The sequence below is a fragment of the Augochlora pura genome, chromosome 3 (genome assembly GCF_028453695.1).
Source record: "Augochlora pura isolate Apur16 chromosome 3, APUR_v2.2.1, whole genome shotgun sequence".
Classification (NCBI taxonomy): domain Eukaryota; kingdom Metazoa; phylum Arthropoda; class Insecta; order Hymenoptera; family Halictidae; genus Augochlora; species Augochlora pura.
In genome coordinates this window covers 32,001,547-32,019,421 of record NC_135774.1, presented here as the reverse complement: position 1 = coordinate 32,019,421, position 17,875 = coordinate 32,001,547, and the positions used below count along the sequence as shown (strand labels likewise).

General features: G+C 39.3%; 4 protein-coding genes across 4 annotated transcripts; 2 read left to right on the top strand and 2 right to left on the bottom strand.

Annotated features, from left to right (window-relative positions):
* Positions 1-272: 272 nt before the first annotated feature.
* On the top strand, positions 273-3,915 carry LOC144467653 (short/branched chain specific acyl-CoA dehydrogenase, mitochondrial). Its single transcript, XM_078176543.1, has 9 exons — positions 273-502; positions 1,368-1,482; positions 1,607-1,707; positions 1,803-2,009; positions 2,423-2,593; positions 2,684-2,809; positions 2,927-3,109; positions 3,216-3,351; positions 3,440-3,915. The coding sequence occupies exons 1-9, from the start codon at positions 455-457 to the stop codon at positions 3,613-3,615; spliced, it is 1,263 nt and encodes a 420-aa protein (XP_078032669.1). The 5' UTR covers positions 273-454; the 3' UTR covers positions 3,616-3,915.
* A 107-nt stretch (positions 3,916-4,022) lies between these two features.
* Positions 4,023-5,358, bottom strand: LOC144467654 (SRR1-like protein). The gene is made up of 3 exons (XM_078176544.1): positions 5,096-5,358; positions 4,310-5,020; positions 4,023-4,161 (listed from the first exon to the last, which is right to left on the bottom strand). Exons 1-3 carry the CDS (start codon positions 5,251-5,253, stop codon positions 4,149-4,151), a joined length of 882 nt encoding a protein of 293 aa, XP_078032670.1. The 5' UTR covers positions 5,254-5,358; the 3' UTR covers positions 4,023-4,148.
* A 1,116-nt stretch (positions 5,359-6,474) lies between these two features.
* LOC144478874 (uncharacterized) lies at positions 6,475-17,219 on the bottom strand. Its single transcript, XM_078197218.1, has 7 exons — positions 17,007-17,219; positions 16,462-16,940; positions 16,132-16,389; positions 12,447-12,607; positions 11,830-12,142; positions 7,731-11,720; positions 6,475-7,518 (listed from the first exon to the last, which is right to left on the bottom strand). The coding sequence occupies exons 4-7, from the start codon at positions 12,575-12,577 to the stop codon at positions 7,087-7,089; spliced, it is 4,866 nt and encodes a 1,621-aa protein (XP_078053344.1). The 5' UTR covers positions 12,578-12,607; positions 16,132-16,389; positions 16,462-16,940; positions 17,007-17,219; the 3' UTR covers positions 6,475-7,086.
* On the top strand, positions 15,306-17,185 carry LOC144467753 (MORN repeat-containing protein 5). The gene is given in 5 exon segments (XM_078176684.1): positions 15,306-15,715; positions 16,244-16,430; positions 16,515-16,674; positions 16,676-16,929; positions 17,107-17,185. Coding segments are annotated over 5 exon segments (801 nt in total). The 5' UTR covers positions 15,306-15,594.
* Positions 17,220-17,875: the final 656 nt, after the last annotated feature.

The following is a 17,875-nucleotide window of genomic DNA, read 5'->3' as shown; positions in this document are numbered from 1 at the left end:
CGTATACGCGAAACGATCTTTAATTTCGTCAATCGATACATATCGTGATCGCGTTTCAGTCCAAATATTGTTCATGTAACAATGACAAAGGTAGAATCATAAGCGAAAGTAGAAACGAAGCGGATGCAAAAGCAAAGGTATCGATGAGACTGAGATAGATGGATTGAGACAAGCTTGGTAATACATCAGAAATCATATTTGTTTCTCTTATTGCATGAGAACCTGTTCGACGCACGGACAAAATAAACTGTGGACCTCGGAGTTTCGAGGGGAGCCTGATATTCACAATATCGCGATCCAGAAGTCAGTGCTGGTTTAGCTTGGATCCGGGTGACACGCGTATCTGATTTGCTCAGTTAAATCGTCTACGCGTCTACGTTTACGTCCACTTCTACGTCTTTGACAAATATATATACGTTTACCTTACTTCGACGACAAGAGTTCGTAACAAAACATGAACTTCAAATTAAATACGAAATTATTTGCATCGCTGATACGACAAGTAGGTGTAAACAATATTGCTTGTTTGTAATTTCGATAGATAGTTGTTACATATGTATTCAAAGTTACGGGTGTTCGGTTGAACAACGAATTAAATTAGATGCTGAGATTTCAGAAGAGTAGCAATTACTATGAAAGCAACATTAACTGTTCCGAAAAGATGGCACAGGTAGACAAACTTGTAGGCATCTATCCCCTACTACCTGTTATCCCATATATTTTCGTGATCAGGCAGTACGTATATGTATCTAACGGAATCTCATGGCGCAGCACTCGTGTCTCAACGTCTCAACATCGACTCGTCGATCGATTTTTTTCCAATTCAAATGAATTTATATATATATACATATGTAATAGGCTACAAATGAAACTTTTGTGAATTCGAGTCCGAACACTAGCCACTCAGGATTGTGTACACTGTCTTAAATGTGAAAATGATCAAATTGATAGCGGGCCACCGCTTTGCGAGAATCGCGTATCCCCAATTCTATTCACAGAAACGGGTTTCCATACATCGTAATGTATTCTTATCGTACGTATATCGTTATCGAAGTAATTCATTGCATCTTATATATGTTTATCGGATCATACTTATAATTGAAAACATATTTCTCTCTAATCAAGAAAAAAATATCATGTAGCTGTAGCCTCGTTGTTTTATTTTATTATACGGTATTTATGCATCTATCTTATTATTTAGGATTTAGGACTTACGTCTTACGAGTATGTGTATGTACTGTTTCTTTTTCCGTCACACAGCCGGCATCCTATGTTTTTGGTATCATTATCCGCAAATGATCGTCACTATCCGATCGTCGATCTTCTGCTCTTAATCAATATTAATATTTCTCAATAATTCGATTCAGATTCCACGAAACGGTTGCTTTAAAAGATACTTAGGCATCGCTACACCACAGTACAACCAATATCCAGGACCTCTGACTGAATTCACGGAGGATGAGCTCCTAATGAAACAAACTGGTAGATATTTTATACTATACGTATATATTACATACAGCGAAGATTATCGTTGCAAACCGATATGTTTCGGTAAGAAAGCTTCCGATTACCGAAATTCAGCTACATAAAAAAAATTCAATTTCAGTGAATAAATTGGCACAGGAAGAAATTATTCCGCTCGTACGTGAAATGGATAAGAAGGGCAAGGTCGATGAAGGACTGTTGCAAAAACTTTTCGAGAATGGTGTACGTAGATGATAAATGTCCACCTAATAATATTATCTTTACCCTGTTTCACGATAAAAACATACGCTACGTAAATGTGTTGTTATCAACCTTAGTTAATGGGCATCCAGATTCCCGAAAAATATGGTGGTTCAGGATGTAATTTCATGTCTATGATCTTAGCGGTCGAAGAAGTGGCAAAAGCTGATGGGTCTATAGCGGCACTAGTCGACATTCACAATACCTTAGTAAATTCATTGATCTCAAAAGTTGCCACGGAAGAACAGAAAGCAAAATATTTGCCACAATTAGCACAAACTTACGTAAGTAGATATCTGGTTATCTAGAGAAAAACAATATATATAGCAATCTATGTGGATTCTACGTATCTATTTTTAGATTTTATATATAGCTATAATTAAGTAAACCTACGCGAGAAAACAAGTCGAAGATTTATGTAGATCAAATGTTGATGACCTGTTGATGTCATTACTTTTCAGTAGTAAATAATGTCTATTCGAATTATACATTGCACACACCTAAGGTATCTACAAAATCGATGTTTTCGTAAACGAACTCTTGTAGGGCACAAATCGACTTAATTTTTCGCATATGTACAGACATGTAGGTACATGTGTATCTACTATAAATTACAACATACTGAAACGTTTCGGTTGCACACGCGCACGTACAAATATTGCCTGACCAACAATACTTGATGATCTTCTGATTCTAGGCGGGTAGCTTTTGCCTTACAGAGCCTGGGTCAGGATCCGACGCGTTTTCCTTGAAAACTGTAGCAAAAAAGAATGGATCCCACTACTTGATCAATGGCACAAAAATGTGGATTTCAAATTCAGATATTGCTGGATTATTTCTAGTTTTTGCGAACGCAAATCCATCTGTCGTAAGTCAGTCTATCAAGTTGGTGCTATTCCACTTATTTTCTCAATCATAAATAAAAACGCAACGACCATCAATAATTATATGACTTTAGGGATACCGTGGCATTACCACGTTCTTTGTGGAGCGAGATACACCCGGACTGACGGTCGCCAAGCCGGAAGATAAACTAGGAATAAAGGCATCGGGTACCTGCATGGTTCATTTTGATAATGTTCAAGTAAGAAAAATGATTCCTCGAAATCAAATTTTTTTGTTCAGATCCATTCAACGACGTATTCTACCTATATCTATCTATGGTATATAAATATGTACACATTCGTATGCGTATACTCAGGTTCCAGAAACGAATATCTTAGGAGAGTACGGCCATGGTTACAAATACGCAGCTGGATTTCTAAACGAAGGTCGAATCGGTATCGGCGCCCAAATGATAGGTATCGCACAAGGATGCGTGGACGCTACAATACCATACACCTTGGAAAGAAAGCAATTCGGAAAAGACATTTTTTCGTTTCAAGTATGAAAAATAAAGTCAATTCATTTTTTTTGAAACGTAACTAAAGTAGAACTACATTACTACTTGTTTATATCGGTAATAAGCATTTTAATGTTTTCTTCCTCAGTCGATGCAACATCAAATTGCGCAAGTGGTTACCGAACTCGAGTGTGCCAGATTATTGGTTTACAATGCTGCCAGATTAGTTGATGCGAGAAAGGACTTCGTGAAAGAAGCCGCCATGGCGAAACTTGTTGCGTCGGGTAAGTAGAAGATAAGTAGAACAAGTAATACGTATACCAGTTTGCCTCTATATTACGTATAAACATGAACATTTGCGAACAATTTTAGAAACAGCTCTACGTGTTACTGCAAAGTGCATCGATTTCATGGGTGGAGTAGGATTTACGACAGACTTTCCTCAAGAAAAATATTTTAGAGATTCCAAGATTGGTACCATTTACGAAGGTACAAGTAATATGCAGCTATCAACCATAGCCAAGTGTATTCGCAAGGAATATTCATGAGAGCATTCATAAGAATATTTCAGAGCAATTTCAGAGATCCAATTTTTATTTTTCTACTTCATTTTATATTATACGTTACAGATATATATATATAGAGAGAGCTATAAATATATATATATTTTTTCTTTAATTGCTTCCTACTGTTTCATTGTTCTTTTGTACTTTCTTGTACGATCCTAACGATCAATAAACACACGTTTTGTTCACAACTAGTTTGAACGATTATTACAATGGATCAGGAGGTAATTTAAATCCTAGAAGATCCGCAGTTTCTCGAGTACTTCGTTCACCTTTACCGCTGTATCGGGACAAAATCTCTTTGCACATTCTTCGAGAATTTAAATAACAGAAATATGTCTCTGCTAAATTCTTCAACTCTTCTCGGGCTTTACATAAAGTCTCAGATGTTTCTCGATGAGCTCGCGCTTGCTCCAAAATGTAACGCACCATTATATCATTTCCCATCTTTCGATCGAGCGACGACCTCCGTATTTCCTGTATAAGCGCACGAATCAATTGTACGTTGGGTTTCATCATCTAGACGGCCTAAAACAAACGAGATCCATTATCAAAAACTATAGATATAACGTTATATAATATTTATGGTTTCAACATTCCAATATTCTAATGTTGTAATATTTCAATATTCTGTAAATTTAGGAAAAATATTTTTGCGATTCTAAATGGTGAATACCTAGAATCACAGTTACAGTTTTTGGCATCAATTTGTTCTGTTTGTTTAGCAGTGAAGTAATCTACAGTCGTGTATTGGTAGCAGGGTTCCTTTTTCTTATTCCAGAAACTCTTAGGTGCAGTACTAATATCTTGCTCCAGAAATATGTGAAGGTTGAGATCGTTAAATGCTTCTTCGTAGAAGAAGTTATTCCTCAATGTAATTTCTGTGGTGTATGGTTGAATACGTACAATATAATCAACGTCTGTAGACCTATTGGTTGTTGTCAAATTATTGACTACAGTGGAAAAGCTATTCGTCAAAAGAATACATTTGCATAACTTTTCACTCCAATTTGCATATAAAAAATTATTTGTTAAATGCATTGAACAGTGTGGCATATATACCAATGTCACTTTGTCATTGACAATTCGTTTACCTTCCTCATTGATATTCAAAACATTGAAACCAAATTGTGCTAAAAATTTGATTTCTTTTGAAGAAAAAATTGGATCGTATATGTATACAAGTGAATTGTACTGATTTTTTAAAGAAAGCAGCAATGCCAATTGATATTTAGAAGACTTCAAACGTAAGAAAGAACCCAGACCGTAACATAGTATTTCTGAAATACTATTGATGTTCAAAGCATTCAAACAGGTTTTCAAAGATTGAAAAACATTATTGGCGAACAATGTGTTTCTCAACTTGATCTCTGCCTCGAGCAGTTTTCTGAAAACGATTATAAAATAAACAAACGAGCATGTATAATTGAGCTGAATATTATATGTCACAGTAATCTCTTACCCAAAAAGAACTTCGCAGTGAACACCGCTAAAATTGTCGTCGTTATCATTGTCGGGTAAAGGTACGTTTCGATCGCTATTATTTTGAAGACGAGACGTTTGTTTCTTACGACGAGATACGAGTTTAAATTCTCCGTTTTCTCTAGTCTCGTAAGCCATGTGGACGTCTCTACTTTTGCAGCTTGCACGAAAGGGCTAGTTACATTTTAACCGCTCGAGGCAAAGTTGTTATGCATCCATTAGACAATAAAGTAAAAGAAAGCATCATACCAGTAAGCACTGAAGGCACTTTAAGATGAAATGAAAATGTAAGTATGAAGTTTAGTACGTTTAGCAGACGAATGCACGTAAAAGTACACGTACATACAATAACGGATATTACTCCTGCATGCTTTTCATATTCCCTAAGCTGGCGCCCATGTCCCCACTATTTTACCACGCATCCAATTCACAGTGGATCCTGTCTAAAAAATGAATCTTTAGCCAATCAGAGTAAAGAAAATTTCTATGTCGAGCCTCGCTAACAGATCAAGCTGCGTAGTAAAACTCGTTAATGTTTGTCCATATGTGTTTTTCTGCGCATCGCAGTCGCAACAGGTATTAGCTCGTGTCCATAGATCTGATGCGATGTATACCAGCGCCAATCGTCCAACTCGGTTGGTAACTCCGCGTGAGCAGAATCCTTATATTGATGAAACATAACTAAAAAAAATTGCCGTTTAATTGTCCAAAATTGCTCACCAATTAATTTTAATTGTTCACCTATACTATATTTTTTAGAGAATATCCAAAAAAACTTTTCGAGGCGCTTAATAACTTTTACGAAAGGCTGGAGACTTTTAAAAATGTGAAATTTCTAAAATAATGTATAAGTCGCGATTGCGACTCTAAATTCTCTCGACGATACGCGCAAAATTAGTCAAAAGCACATTCAAGCTTGGTATGGCAATCTAATGAAGTAAAGGTTGTACGTCTCATCGTCAAGTATCGTAAACAATCGTTTTTTAATTATCCCTTATGGTCCCTAAATTAGTATTTTAATCGCTTCCCGTTAATTTTCAATAAATTTCCAAAATTAAAAGTCGTTTAATATTGACAAGCAATGTCTTCAACAGTTTGTTTTTCCTTGCTCCTCCCCTTTTTGTAATTATATTTAATGGTTTCTTCGTAATTTCTTGAGAATCTTGAGAATCGTGTGGTTCGTCTTCCTTTGGCATGTCTCTAGAATTTGCAAATGTTCACTGGTAAAACAAACCGTCAGGCTTGATTTTAGCTAATCGTTTGACAAATTCGCCAGTACGTGTAATGCGAGATATTTCTAAATTGGCAGATTAATCTCTATCGTTTACAATGAGGAAAAAAAAGAATAATGTAAACAGCTCAGTTTAATATATTATATTTTTCTTTTAATGTGTTCTTCAAACTTCTGCCTACAATGCTACTTTGAAGAAAAAAAGAAAGAAATGATTGTTCTACATTTTTCGAAATTATCACAAGTTGAGGAAAGAATTAAAGAATTTTTAGTATTGAGAAACAAATTATAGTATTTTCATTCCTCATACATCGGTTTGCATACAAGTTTCGAAAAAGTAGAATTCATAAAATTTCAAGGTATTTTTCTAACAAGAAAGAAAAGAGAAGCGTGATCACTTGGCATAAAATAGCCTAGATGTTTTCATGTTTTACGATAACAGTTTCCTTTGAACGATCCTACTGATACTAGAGCTTATCTAATATCGCAGAAGCGTACTCGTGTTTACACGTAATCGCGTACGCTTGACGCAACAGGTAATGTATTCGATCTCATTACGAATCGACCATTCAAGAGGCTCCAGTTGCGAATGAAACGAAACGCGACGCGTTTACGTGTAACGTTTACGACGAATGGAAAACGAATGGTAGAATTTTTGACGATAACACGTCAATAAGACAAGAGATTAAATAGATTAAATAATATTTAGCGATGGGAACGAATATTTATATGGTGGTAAATTAAAGTAATCTTGGGTTGAAACGTCCCATATGAAGTATGAGGCCGGTAGGATTATGTCGTACGAAATAGAGGAACGGTTGATCCAATTTCAATCTTGGTCTGTCCACGGTTTGTTTTTCGGAGATTTTTACGATTCCGTTGCCAGAAACGGTTCTCGGATGATTGTTTACGCAACAGTCGAGCGTTGTTGCGGTCGAGTTTGAGTCTGGATTTGAATCTGAATATGAATTTGTATGTGAATTTGAACGTGAATCTGATTCCGATTCCGATTCTAAATCTGAATCTGAACGTAGCTGTCCCTCGAACTCCAAAGTTCGGCGTTCATCATCGTAACTTGGAAATTGCCTCGACAAAGGACTCGCAGGATAAACTTCCACATGATGTCGCCCGTTGGCGGTGTTTTCGTCGCCACATGTACTGAATAAATTCATCTGAAAAGAAAATGCTGTCGTTACTGATTGTGCGAAAATAATTTTGAAATATGAAAGAAAGAAATTGGATGAGATGAAATAGAGCAGGGAAAGGATGGCGGAGAAGGGGACCGAATAAAGAAGAAAAGAATATCGAGTCTTTTTTAAAAAAAAAGGAACAAGAGACCAAGAAGATGAGAAAGAAAAGAAGAAGAAGGAAATTGCAATGTTACCTGTAAGACGTCGGATAAAAATAGACGATTTCCTATCCCATTAATCCCTTTGAAATCGGCATCGTTCGAGAACAATTGATCCAAGCCCATTCTTTTCAAAGCAGCGGTAGCGTTGACAACAGATCGATGACTGAACTTGGGTATTTGTAATTCAAGGCCGCGCCTAGGTATTAGAACTTTTAAAAGTTTATTCCATGTGCCGTCTCGGAACGCTCCTTTGACGAGCCTCTGCTCGAGCCGATCCAACGTGTCGCCAGGTGCAGCGTGACCTTGCTGACCGGGCAATACAAATATCGTTGAAACTAATTTGCCAGTACCACCGAGACCGATTGCAGTAGCATCCAAACTTGGTTCGTAACCGGCTAGTACGTTCGATCGCCAAACAGTTGCCGGCACTGGAATCAATTTTCTTAATCTGTGCGCTGACGAAACTGCGAAATATAATTCCCCGTCTCGTCCTGTCGTGCTAGCCGAACTAATGTTGCAATCCGTTTGGAATACGTTCGCGGAAATCGCTGCGAGGGGAGATCTTAATGGAACGGCGTTACCTTTTACAAAATCTCGGATACGACCGCCGGTTTGTTTTCTGATCAAAAGGTTGGTTCGTCGACGCGCGAGGTCGCTGATAGTAGCAAAGTTCACTTCAGCTACTAACCCTTCGTAAAATTGTTGCGCTTGTTCCTTATAGAACGGTAATAATTTCCGAATCTTCACTTTGTCCGCAAACAATTCGCGAACAAACACCGCGTTTGCGATTCCTTGATTTCTTGCCAAACTTACAGCGTCCGTAACATTTTGAAAAATTAAATGTGGATTGAAAGTAGCCACGTTGTCGAGACCAAGAACTTCGTTCATTTGATCGGACGTCGATCCCCGCGCGCCAAGAAAGATCATTGCTAGTAAGCTAACCATCCCGAATGGAGAAAGGGCGAGTGACCTGCCGGTGCTCAGTCCCTTGTTTACAGCTATCCAAAATTTAAATGCCAACTCGTTGCAAAGTCTTGAAAAGTTGACTATGTCGTTGCTCGCGTTCTTTATACTGCTATCCAAGCCGCTCGTGCTCTTCGAAGGATTTAATGTGACGGTAGTTGTTGCGGTTCCGCTCGCCGGCGTTGACGGAGATCGAATATCATCCTCCGTTGCGTTTGTATGATGCATCGAAAACGTCGTCGTCGTCGTCGTTGTCGTTGCAGCCGCCGTTGTCGACGTTATTGCCGTATCCGAAATCTGTGGAATTTCTTGCACAGCATATTTTGTCGGTAACGTCGCAGCTGTCTCGGACAAAGTTATCCGATGCCATTTTTCGTCGAAATTAATGTCGTTTGTTGTATTTGTTGTTACATTCAGATTGAAATGTTCAAATTTCACTGTTTCGTTCATAGGTAATTTGTTCGACGTAACGTTCGATTTTAACGGAATTTTTGTTAAGAAATTATTTGGTTCCGTCGTCGTTTCAATTTTTAACGGATCAACGTTTATCGAATTTGTTTCGTTAGTTGAATACGTGGTTACTGTAATTTGATTCGGCTGTGTAACGATCGAGTTCCTGACGCTCGTTGTTTCGTTGATCGATAAGTTTGATGCGTCGGTACTTGTTTCGGCAGCGGTAGTTGATATTGGTTTCGGTAAGTTCGTCGATACTCGATCGAATATCGTTGATTCCGTGGACTCCAACGATAAGTTTCTATCAAGACCACCGGAATACGTAACCGACGTTTCGTTGCCCTTTTCAACAACTTCTAGTGGAATATTTTCGAGGTCGGCAACTATCGAAGTTTTGCTTTCTCCGTCAACATTCGTTGCACTTTGTTGTACCGTATTTATCATATCGAACAAAATGCTGGATACTTTGCTCGATACCGTTGTCGTATAGTTGATATAATTGGAGTGCTCTGAAGGGGGTGCTTGGCCGCTGTCCACGACTGCACCGATTAAATCACTAACAACGGATACAGACGAGTCGACCGTTGAAACCGTTGGCGTCGTCGAAATTGTTGGAATCGTCGGAATGGGAATCTCATTGGCACTTTTTGATGCGATCGATGTCTCGTTCTCCACTTGTATATAGTCAAAGTTCGTTTGAATAGTGGATAACGTACGGTCAGTTGTCAGAAGCGTTCCTGGTTCTTCGATTAGATCCGATGGTCGTTTCAGTTCGATGTAAACGGTTTCGTTCATTGCGGAACTATTTCGAGTTTCATGGTTGATTGGATTCAATTCGTAAAGTACATTATCCTTGAACAATGTTTCCGTCGTGGAAAGTAAAGTTTGTGACTCTAGTTTAAAAGCAACATTTGCAGTGTTTGTATCGGAGATCGGTGTAACGTTCGTATTCGGGCCGATAAAGTCGAAACCTGCAATAAGACCACTGGCTACTGTTTTCACCGGAACATTTGGTAAAACGAGTGATTCCGTAGAATAGGAAGGAATATTTGCTTCGGTGGAAACCGTTTTGAGCATGTCCTCTATAATCGCTATCGATTCAATGTTCGATTGCTGCTCGACATCCGATATTATCAACGGAGAACCGAAACTCGACAAATTTGTCTTCGTTGAATCGAATGGTTTTACTAGTGTTTGTAACGTAACAAATGTATCGATGACAGGCATGGAATCGGTCGTAACACCGAGCAGTTCCTTTGTGGTTGAGGTTCGGGTTGTGTCGGTTGCCAACAAAGTAGAATTCATCGTACCGTGTTGATCGAAGTTCGTCGTTGAAACGCGAGAGAAATTGTTGACATCATCGGAATGAATTCCATTAGTCGATTCAAGAGTTGTGAACGAAATAACGGGCGGGATCGTCCAAGTGACTCGATCTTGATTGATCTGTGGCAGCTTCGTGAAAGTTGTTCCAGTTATTTCACCAAACGATTCTTCGATACGTTCCTCGGATGTTGGTAATTTAATCGGTAGATCGATTAACGGTGCTGTCGCCGTTTTCCATACGTCCGAATTATTTTTGCGTTCCTTTTCCTGAACTTGATCATGGAGCGACTGCCCTTCGAAATCGGTCGATATAGGTAGAACAGAAGACGCGGAAACTTCCGATACTTGACCGATCATACTGGACAATGAGTTTATTAGCTCCATGGGCAAAGATGTGGAGGATGTCACGATTTCCAAGACGCTCGGTTTGTTTCCTTTTTCCAGTACCGGCAATGAAACTGCGTCAGCTTTATCCGCAGCCGTGACAACGATTTCAGATGGTGAATAAAGGGGCGTCGTTGCAAGCGATGCGTTAATTGTCAATGTGTCGTTTTTGTTTGAGCTCATTGAGAAAGTGCCTTCTGTTGTGACGCCGTCGTCAGTGTTTTCTTCCATCCCTGAAGTCTTTGGCGCTTCCGAATCCACCGATGCGTCGGCTGCCGTCGTTGTCGAGTCCAAGATCGCGCTTACCAACAATTCGGTATTCTGATTGGTATTGTCGTTGAAATGTTCGTTGAGTGTGTCGTTGTCGGCCGTGGACAAGATTTCAGTAATTTTTTGAAAAATCGGACTTTGCGTAGTGCTACGCCATATGTGTGGTTTCTGTTGAGCCGTTATAACGGCCACAGGAATCATAAGTTTTTCTGTAGGCGTGTTGGCGGTGGTTGTCGCAGCATTCGAAATGGTCTCTCGTGTTCTGTTCTCTCCGAATCCATGAGAAACCGTTTGCCCGTTTGTTTCCTTCGGCTTGGTAGCGTTGCCAAGTCCTCCCGATGTCGTAAACACCGTTGCATTCAATACGAAGGCTGTATCGTTGGAAACGTAATCGCTTCGGACGGTCGAGGTTCGAACAGTTGATGTTGTTGACGTTGTAAATCGTTCTATGTAACGAGTGTCGTCAACAACGTCAACGTGCTTGTCGCCAGCTAAAATAACGGGTAGAATATTACTCCATTCGACGTTTGCTTTTTCCGGCACCGAATTCGAAATCGTTCCAGTTAACATTGGCGGCTTATTCATAGCACTCTTGAGTACGTTTTGCACCTTCTGCACAACATCCATTACCTGCGAACCGAATGCGAACATATACATACATATAACACGAGCGAGCAGACTGTTTACTATTGTAATGGAAGTAAAAAATGTTGTGTCGTATTCGCGCAAGTTATCAAACCTTTTTCCCGCCGGTAAGTATATCCTCGGCTTTCTGAGGTTCCTGAATCCCTATATTCGAGTGATCCGGTCCCCCGCTTGCGATCAAAGCTTGAATTTCTTCAGGAGTCATTTGCTTCGTGATCATATCGCCTCTTTCGTTGTAAGTGTAAAATTGAAATCCATCGGGTTTCAACAAATTTGCAGGGGAAGGTGGCAAACGATACAAATTAATATCGCTCGCCACTGACGATCTGTCCTTGTTTCCCGCCGTGCCATCGATGTCGTTTTTCACCTTGGTGTCTTTCGCGAAGACTGGTGCTGTCGCAACCGCGCTAGAAATCGCAACACCCCATAAGATTGTGCCTCGTTTTAGGCGTATCGAGATGAAATTCCTACTAATCAAACATCCGACTCGCGCGACCGTCTTTTACATTGTATCGTTTTTTATCACTATCGTAAACCTGTTCTTCTGGCTAAATCTTTTCATCGTCTATAATCTACACGTACAATACAAACGTATACTATACATATGTTGTCGACACAACGTTCTTGACGAAAAAATAAAGTAACATGCATTGACAGATATATGACGCAAGAGAAGCAAAAAGAAGAAAAGAAGCAACTAAAAATACTGACCTAGATTTTAAATATTTCCTAGTCGGTAGAATCATGATGTTCTCTGGAAGCGGTCCACCTATGCACGAATCTAAACAACACGTCCATACCACAAACGCCGTAATTGTCACGTAAAACCAGTCTACAGTCATACTTGCTTTAGACAATTTCCTTTAAATAATCTGGAAGGAAATTGGAAAATGTATCACCAAGCGATGCATTGTGTGTAGAGCTTAAGCTGGATTAAAAAAATTTGAACGATTTCGAACAATTTTGAACTAAATCTGATGCGTAAATAATGACACGAGGGGAAAACAAAGATAAAGAAAGATAGAGGAAACGAAGGTGAGTAGAGAAGTAGTAAGAAGAGAAGGAAGGGAGAGTAGGAGACTGAAGAAGAGAGAAAGGAAGGGAGGAAGTGAGGGGGGGGGGGGGGGAAGGAAGGAAGAAAGAAAACAAGGAAGGAAGGAAGAAAGAAAACGAGGAAGGGAGGAAGGAAACGGGCAAGGAAGAAAGTAAGAAAGGTAGAAAGAGGGAAGAAGGAAATAAGAAAGAAAATCGTGAGAGTCTAGTTTGTCTTGTTTTCGGTTAACGACCCTTCGATTCCTTGCTACCCCCTTACGGACAACGATCGCCTTAACGTGACGACCGGTTTTCCATCGCGCTGTAAATCGTTGAGCAAAGCAGAACGTACGCCAAGCACGTTCAGTTATCGGTACTCGGCAAATTTCCTTAGGAAAATTGTTTTGTGTAGGAAAATAAACGTGTATAATAAAATAAAATCCATATACAATTGTCTAATATATGAGTGTACAATGTACAGTAAAATGTATGTATTATACATTATTAGACGACGATGGACCTTTGAAAACAATGACAAATAGGACATATGAAACAAATTCATCTGTAGACGGATAGTGAAACATGAAATAGATGGAAAAACGAATTCATTTGAAAGTTCGACTCTTCATTTCCCGAAAATTTGAAAATGCAGCAACCATTTGAAGCTCGGAGAGATATTGCTGGCAGATGAACACGAATGATAAAGAAAACCATATTACTGATATATATATATATACCTCAGAAATCTCGAATATATCGTCAACAGAAGAGGAACATGTATCTCCTCAAGGGAATGTTCGTTTGCGCTTTTACGCGCACTGCCACTTGTTTAGTTATTCTTTCTTCTAGTTGTTTGTCCGTTCAGTCAATTGTCAGGTCATCGTTGACGAGGATGGCGAATGTTCGAACAAAAGTAAAAATAGTTGCGAGAAATGGTGCCGGTAGCGATCTTTCACGAACCAAACAGTACCAAAAGTTGCCGTCGATACGGTTCACCCCGAATAGACAAATAATTGAATCAACTATTACATTTATGATGATATTTTTCAGGTGATTAATTTGTTCTTTTTCTCTTCTTCAATCTGTTTTCCTCCGTTCTTTTTTATAAGGATATATGTGTATCGATCTTTATATACATACATAATATACGAGAAAAAATGTATGTACCTATGTGTGCGTGAGTTCGTTTTTGTGTACGTATGCGACTATACGTGTATGTACTACGCGAGTGTCAGTGGTCTTTTGAAAAGTACGTTTGTGAGAGCGCGCGCCGCCCTTCTGCTCGTTCGTCTTTCCGTACCACCTGTCGTTTCTACTGTCTCCTACCTTGGATGAGCGCAAACTGCCTGCCCGAATCCTTCGTTCAGACGAGTGCATCGGACTGAGAAAGAGAAGCGTTAAGAGAGGGGGAACATGCTGTTCGTTCTTTTCGAACGAAAAGATGGAGAAAGGGTGAACCTGGATAGTCGAGATGTTAGCCGGTACGGTTTGCCGACACCAACGGGGGACAGACGGATGTCGGAATACATGGAATATGCATACATACATGCATACGTATATATATATATATATGTATGTATGCTTATGGAGTAAAAAAGAGAGTAAAGTGACGAGAAGGAGAAGAAAGATCAAGAAAGGAGGGGAAAGGAAGATGGGATAGTATGAGGTCGAAGGACCAGCGTAGAACTGACCAAAGCGAATAAAAGGAGGTAAAAACGGAGAATGTAAGGGGAAACTATATAAATAGAGAAGTATTCCGGAATATTCCATTTAATCTATCAGAGAATTTGCATCTGTTTTCAAGGTTTAGGACATTATTACGATATGCATATAGAACTAGGCCAAGGGCTCTTTTGCGTTCGAACAAACTTAGAATTCATCTCATTTATACCCGGTTCCGTCGCGACTACCGGCAACGACGATGATTGTAGAATCAGGAGATGCGCAATATCGAGGAAAAATCAAATCGAAAATAATCAAATTGATTCTTCTAGAATGTAGAATACAATTTGATCAGAGGCCGTAGGACCTTAGCGACCAGCGATTAACGGTACATCGACCGAATAAATCACCTTCTTGACGGCACATTCTAAACGTCGCGCGTTATTGCGCCTCATTACCAGAAATTTCAAGTAAAATATCGCTCGTTAAATATTTTTGTTCCATTCAACGTTCGACAGAGATTCAGAAATAAATCTCATCCGTCACAACTACGGTGTACGAGATAATCAAACTACAATGGAAAAAGACATCGAACAAAGACATCGGGTATCCTCATTCTCGCATACATATAAGAAAAAAAATTTATCCTCGGTTTGGAACACGAACAAACGATTAACGGTATCCTTTTCTTCTAGTTCCCTTTCCACTTTATCTTTCGGCGATTCGAGAAATATTTGGGCAACATGTTCCGCTCAGGAATTGCGCGTAGCATCGTGCGCAAGAAAAACACACGAATACTCCGTTAGGAAGTTCTTCGAGACCAATCGCTTATACGAGGTCATTTTAAGTAACGTTATCTTTCGACATCGCTAGTCCTTTATAAAGCAGAAGATAAATACTTGTTTAGTCGTTGGTCGCCAAAAAGATGGCAGGAGTCGAGTGCTCCTGAGACGTGCTAATATCAATTTCTATTATGTTTTTTCTATAAAACCGAACGTTATAATCAAGTTAAATACCGACGATCTTTAGGTCATTCGAGATATCGACGGTATACAGTAGATATTTGAAGTAACTTGAAGCAAGATGCGAGGGATATCTGAATTGACATGCGAAAAATAAACAAGACCAGGAGATGAAATATAATAAGTAAAGATTCCTACACATTATGGAAGTAAAATTAAAAGATTTTGATGCCGGTATTACGCGTTTTATCGATGGAAGTCAATACGAGGGTACCTGGAATGCAATTGGCATGGATGGAATTGGCACATACATTTTTCCACATAGTTAGTACAATTTGCAAAATATCGAATGTCAATGTCGTCCCCTCCCTAAACCTTCCCCTCCTCTCTCTCTCTCTCTTTCTCTCTCTCTCTCATTCTTCAAATAAATTTTAATCAGGGGTGCGTAAGGTATCGATAAGGCAGTAAAAATGTTTGTTAACAATCAATTGACAAAAATCTACATTAGTCTACAGAAATTGCTGATCGACACTAGCAATCGTGTCTACTAACGTATACATATAAGCGATACCGTATAGCTGGTTTGAGCACGACATCGAGCATTTCTCGCGCGTAAGTCGTCGCGTACCGTTATACGACCATTTTGGTTGCTTCGTATACTACAATTTGTACGTGTTTTTCATTTATCGAGTCCATTCGAGAATACTGGCCTGAAAATATGCACGTCAAAGTCTACATACGTATATCCGGGTATGCGAGTATCCGAATATCTTGGCCCCGTTGATTGCCGAAATTGAACAGTCTTCTTCCATGGATTGAAATCAAATCGATACGTTCTTTTATACGAAATAGATGCCAAATTTCAAGGAGAATTCCGCAATGATACGTTTCATGGACACGGCACGATTTATTGGCCTCGTGGTCAAAGAATAGATGGTGTGTGGTCTCGAGGTGAATGCAAGCAAAACCGATTTATCTTCGCGGACAATTTAATTTTCCTAAAAGACGAATGGAAATACTGTAAATTTCCCGACAGACGGTTGGTAAATTATGTTTGCGAAAACGTTTACCTTTGAAAATGCAGTCCGAATTACCTCGAATCGGCCCGAATCATTTCTTCCAGATATCACCTATGTCTGAAATATGGATTACGTCCAGCTGGAGCTACGTTGAGTACTAACAACGAAAGGGAGTTTATGATCCCACCCCTGTGTTACGATTCAGGGATCGGATTATTCAATCCTTCTACGCACTGCATCGTATCGCATCGTGATCCAAAGAAGGCATTATAGATACCGATAGAAACTTTCAATCATGAAAATAAACAAAATTTCGCAGGTACTGCAAATACCGACTACGACGATGGCTCGATGGATAATGGATAACTGTCGGAAAGCTTGGACAAAGCCGACCGGACATCGGCCGTATCTTTATGAAAATTGGTTTCCTCAAAAAAATACCACGAACGATGCAAGCGTTCTCCCGTTGTTATCGTTACTACCATTTTCGAAATATTCATCCCAATCTTGGTGGAAGAGGTATCAAATCTCTAAACAATACTTGCAATTAGTGAATTGTAAGAAATTTGATAAAATATTTTAGAATTTATACTTACTCGCTTCTACAGGTTAACAACATTTCGACAAGGTCATGATCAGTGTATCCGCGAATCACCGATCTTGAATAAACGTCATTGATTGGATCCGGATCTTCAGGTTTGGAAACACGTCGTGCGTAATCGAGTCGAACGACAATTTCTGTTTAATAGAGAATCACGAAAGTCCTAAAGCGTAACTAATCAGTAAAATGCTAGTTGTGAAATTGAAAACCGTTTATTATTGAACGACAACTTGTCTGTGTTCCGTTACAATGTCAAGGGCTTGCGATACTTGTCGAACTCGATACACTACTGACAATTTCTTTGGTACGCATTCGGTGGTTTTACACACTACAATGTCCAATGCTACGTGTACCTCGTGTATTCCATTCCCTTCGGGAACATTGATCGACACTGGACTGACGAGATCGCCGGTCTTCACTTTGGCAACCCATTTGTTCGCTAAAAAATTCACAGACCATCTTTGAGGTGCATTTTTGTTCAATTTCAAGCGTTTGTCGAGGAAGATTACGTCGAAAATGATATTCAATTCACCACCCCTCTCACTTATCTTGGTCTCGAAAAAATACACGTTCTCCGGATCGGCCTTTCCAGTTATAGCAATGTTTATGGTTAACTAGAACAAGAAAATTCTTAGATCCATGAGAACAACGTATTGTTAACGTTACCGCATTGAAGTCTATAAATCATAGTTTACCACAGCGACATTGTTGTTTTTTATGTCAACAACTTTCACAACGTGATTATTTGTATCGGCTACGTATAACAGATCCCCATTCGAATTGACCACGATATCACTGGGTTCGTCAAACTGTGCCACGATCGAAATATCAATGAAAAACATTCGCATAAATAATAAAAGAAGA

Bases quoted from the DNA above. Each gene is read 5' to 3' on its own strand.
- LOC144467653 (XM_078176543.1), top strand. From the start codon at position 455: ATGAACTTCAAATTAAATACGAAATTATTTGCATCGCTGATACGACAA. The intron at 1,483-1,606 runs GTAGATATTTTA...ATTCAATTTCAG, and splicing joins GCTCCTAATGAAACAAACTG to TGAATAAATTGGCACAGGAA. The intron at 2,594-2,683 runs GTAAGTCAGTCT...ATATGACTTTAG, and splicing joins CGAACGCAAATCCATCTGTC to GGATACCGTGGCATTACCAC.
- LOC144478874 (XM_078197218.1), bottom strand. From the start codon at position 12,577: ATGACTGTAGACTGGTTTTACGTGACAATTACGGCGTTTGTGGTATGG. The intron at 12,143-12,446 runs GTCAGTATTTTT...TGCGATTTCTAG, and splicing joins AGGAAATATTTAAAATCTAG to CGCGGTTGCGACAGCACCAG. The intron at 11,721-11,829 runs GTTTGATAACTT...TTCGGTTCGCAG, and splicing joins TACTTACCGGCGGGAAAAAG to GTAATGGATGTTGTGCAGAA.
- LOC144467654 (XM_078176544.1), bottom strand. From the start codon at position 5,253: ATGGCTTACGAGACTAGAGAAAACGGAGAATTTAAACTCGTATCTCGT. The intron at 5,021-5,095 runs GTAAGAGATTAC...AATCGTTTTCAG, and splicing joins CACTGCGAAGTTCTTTTTGG to AAAACTGCTCGAGGCAGAGA.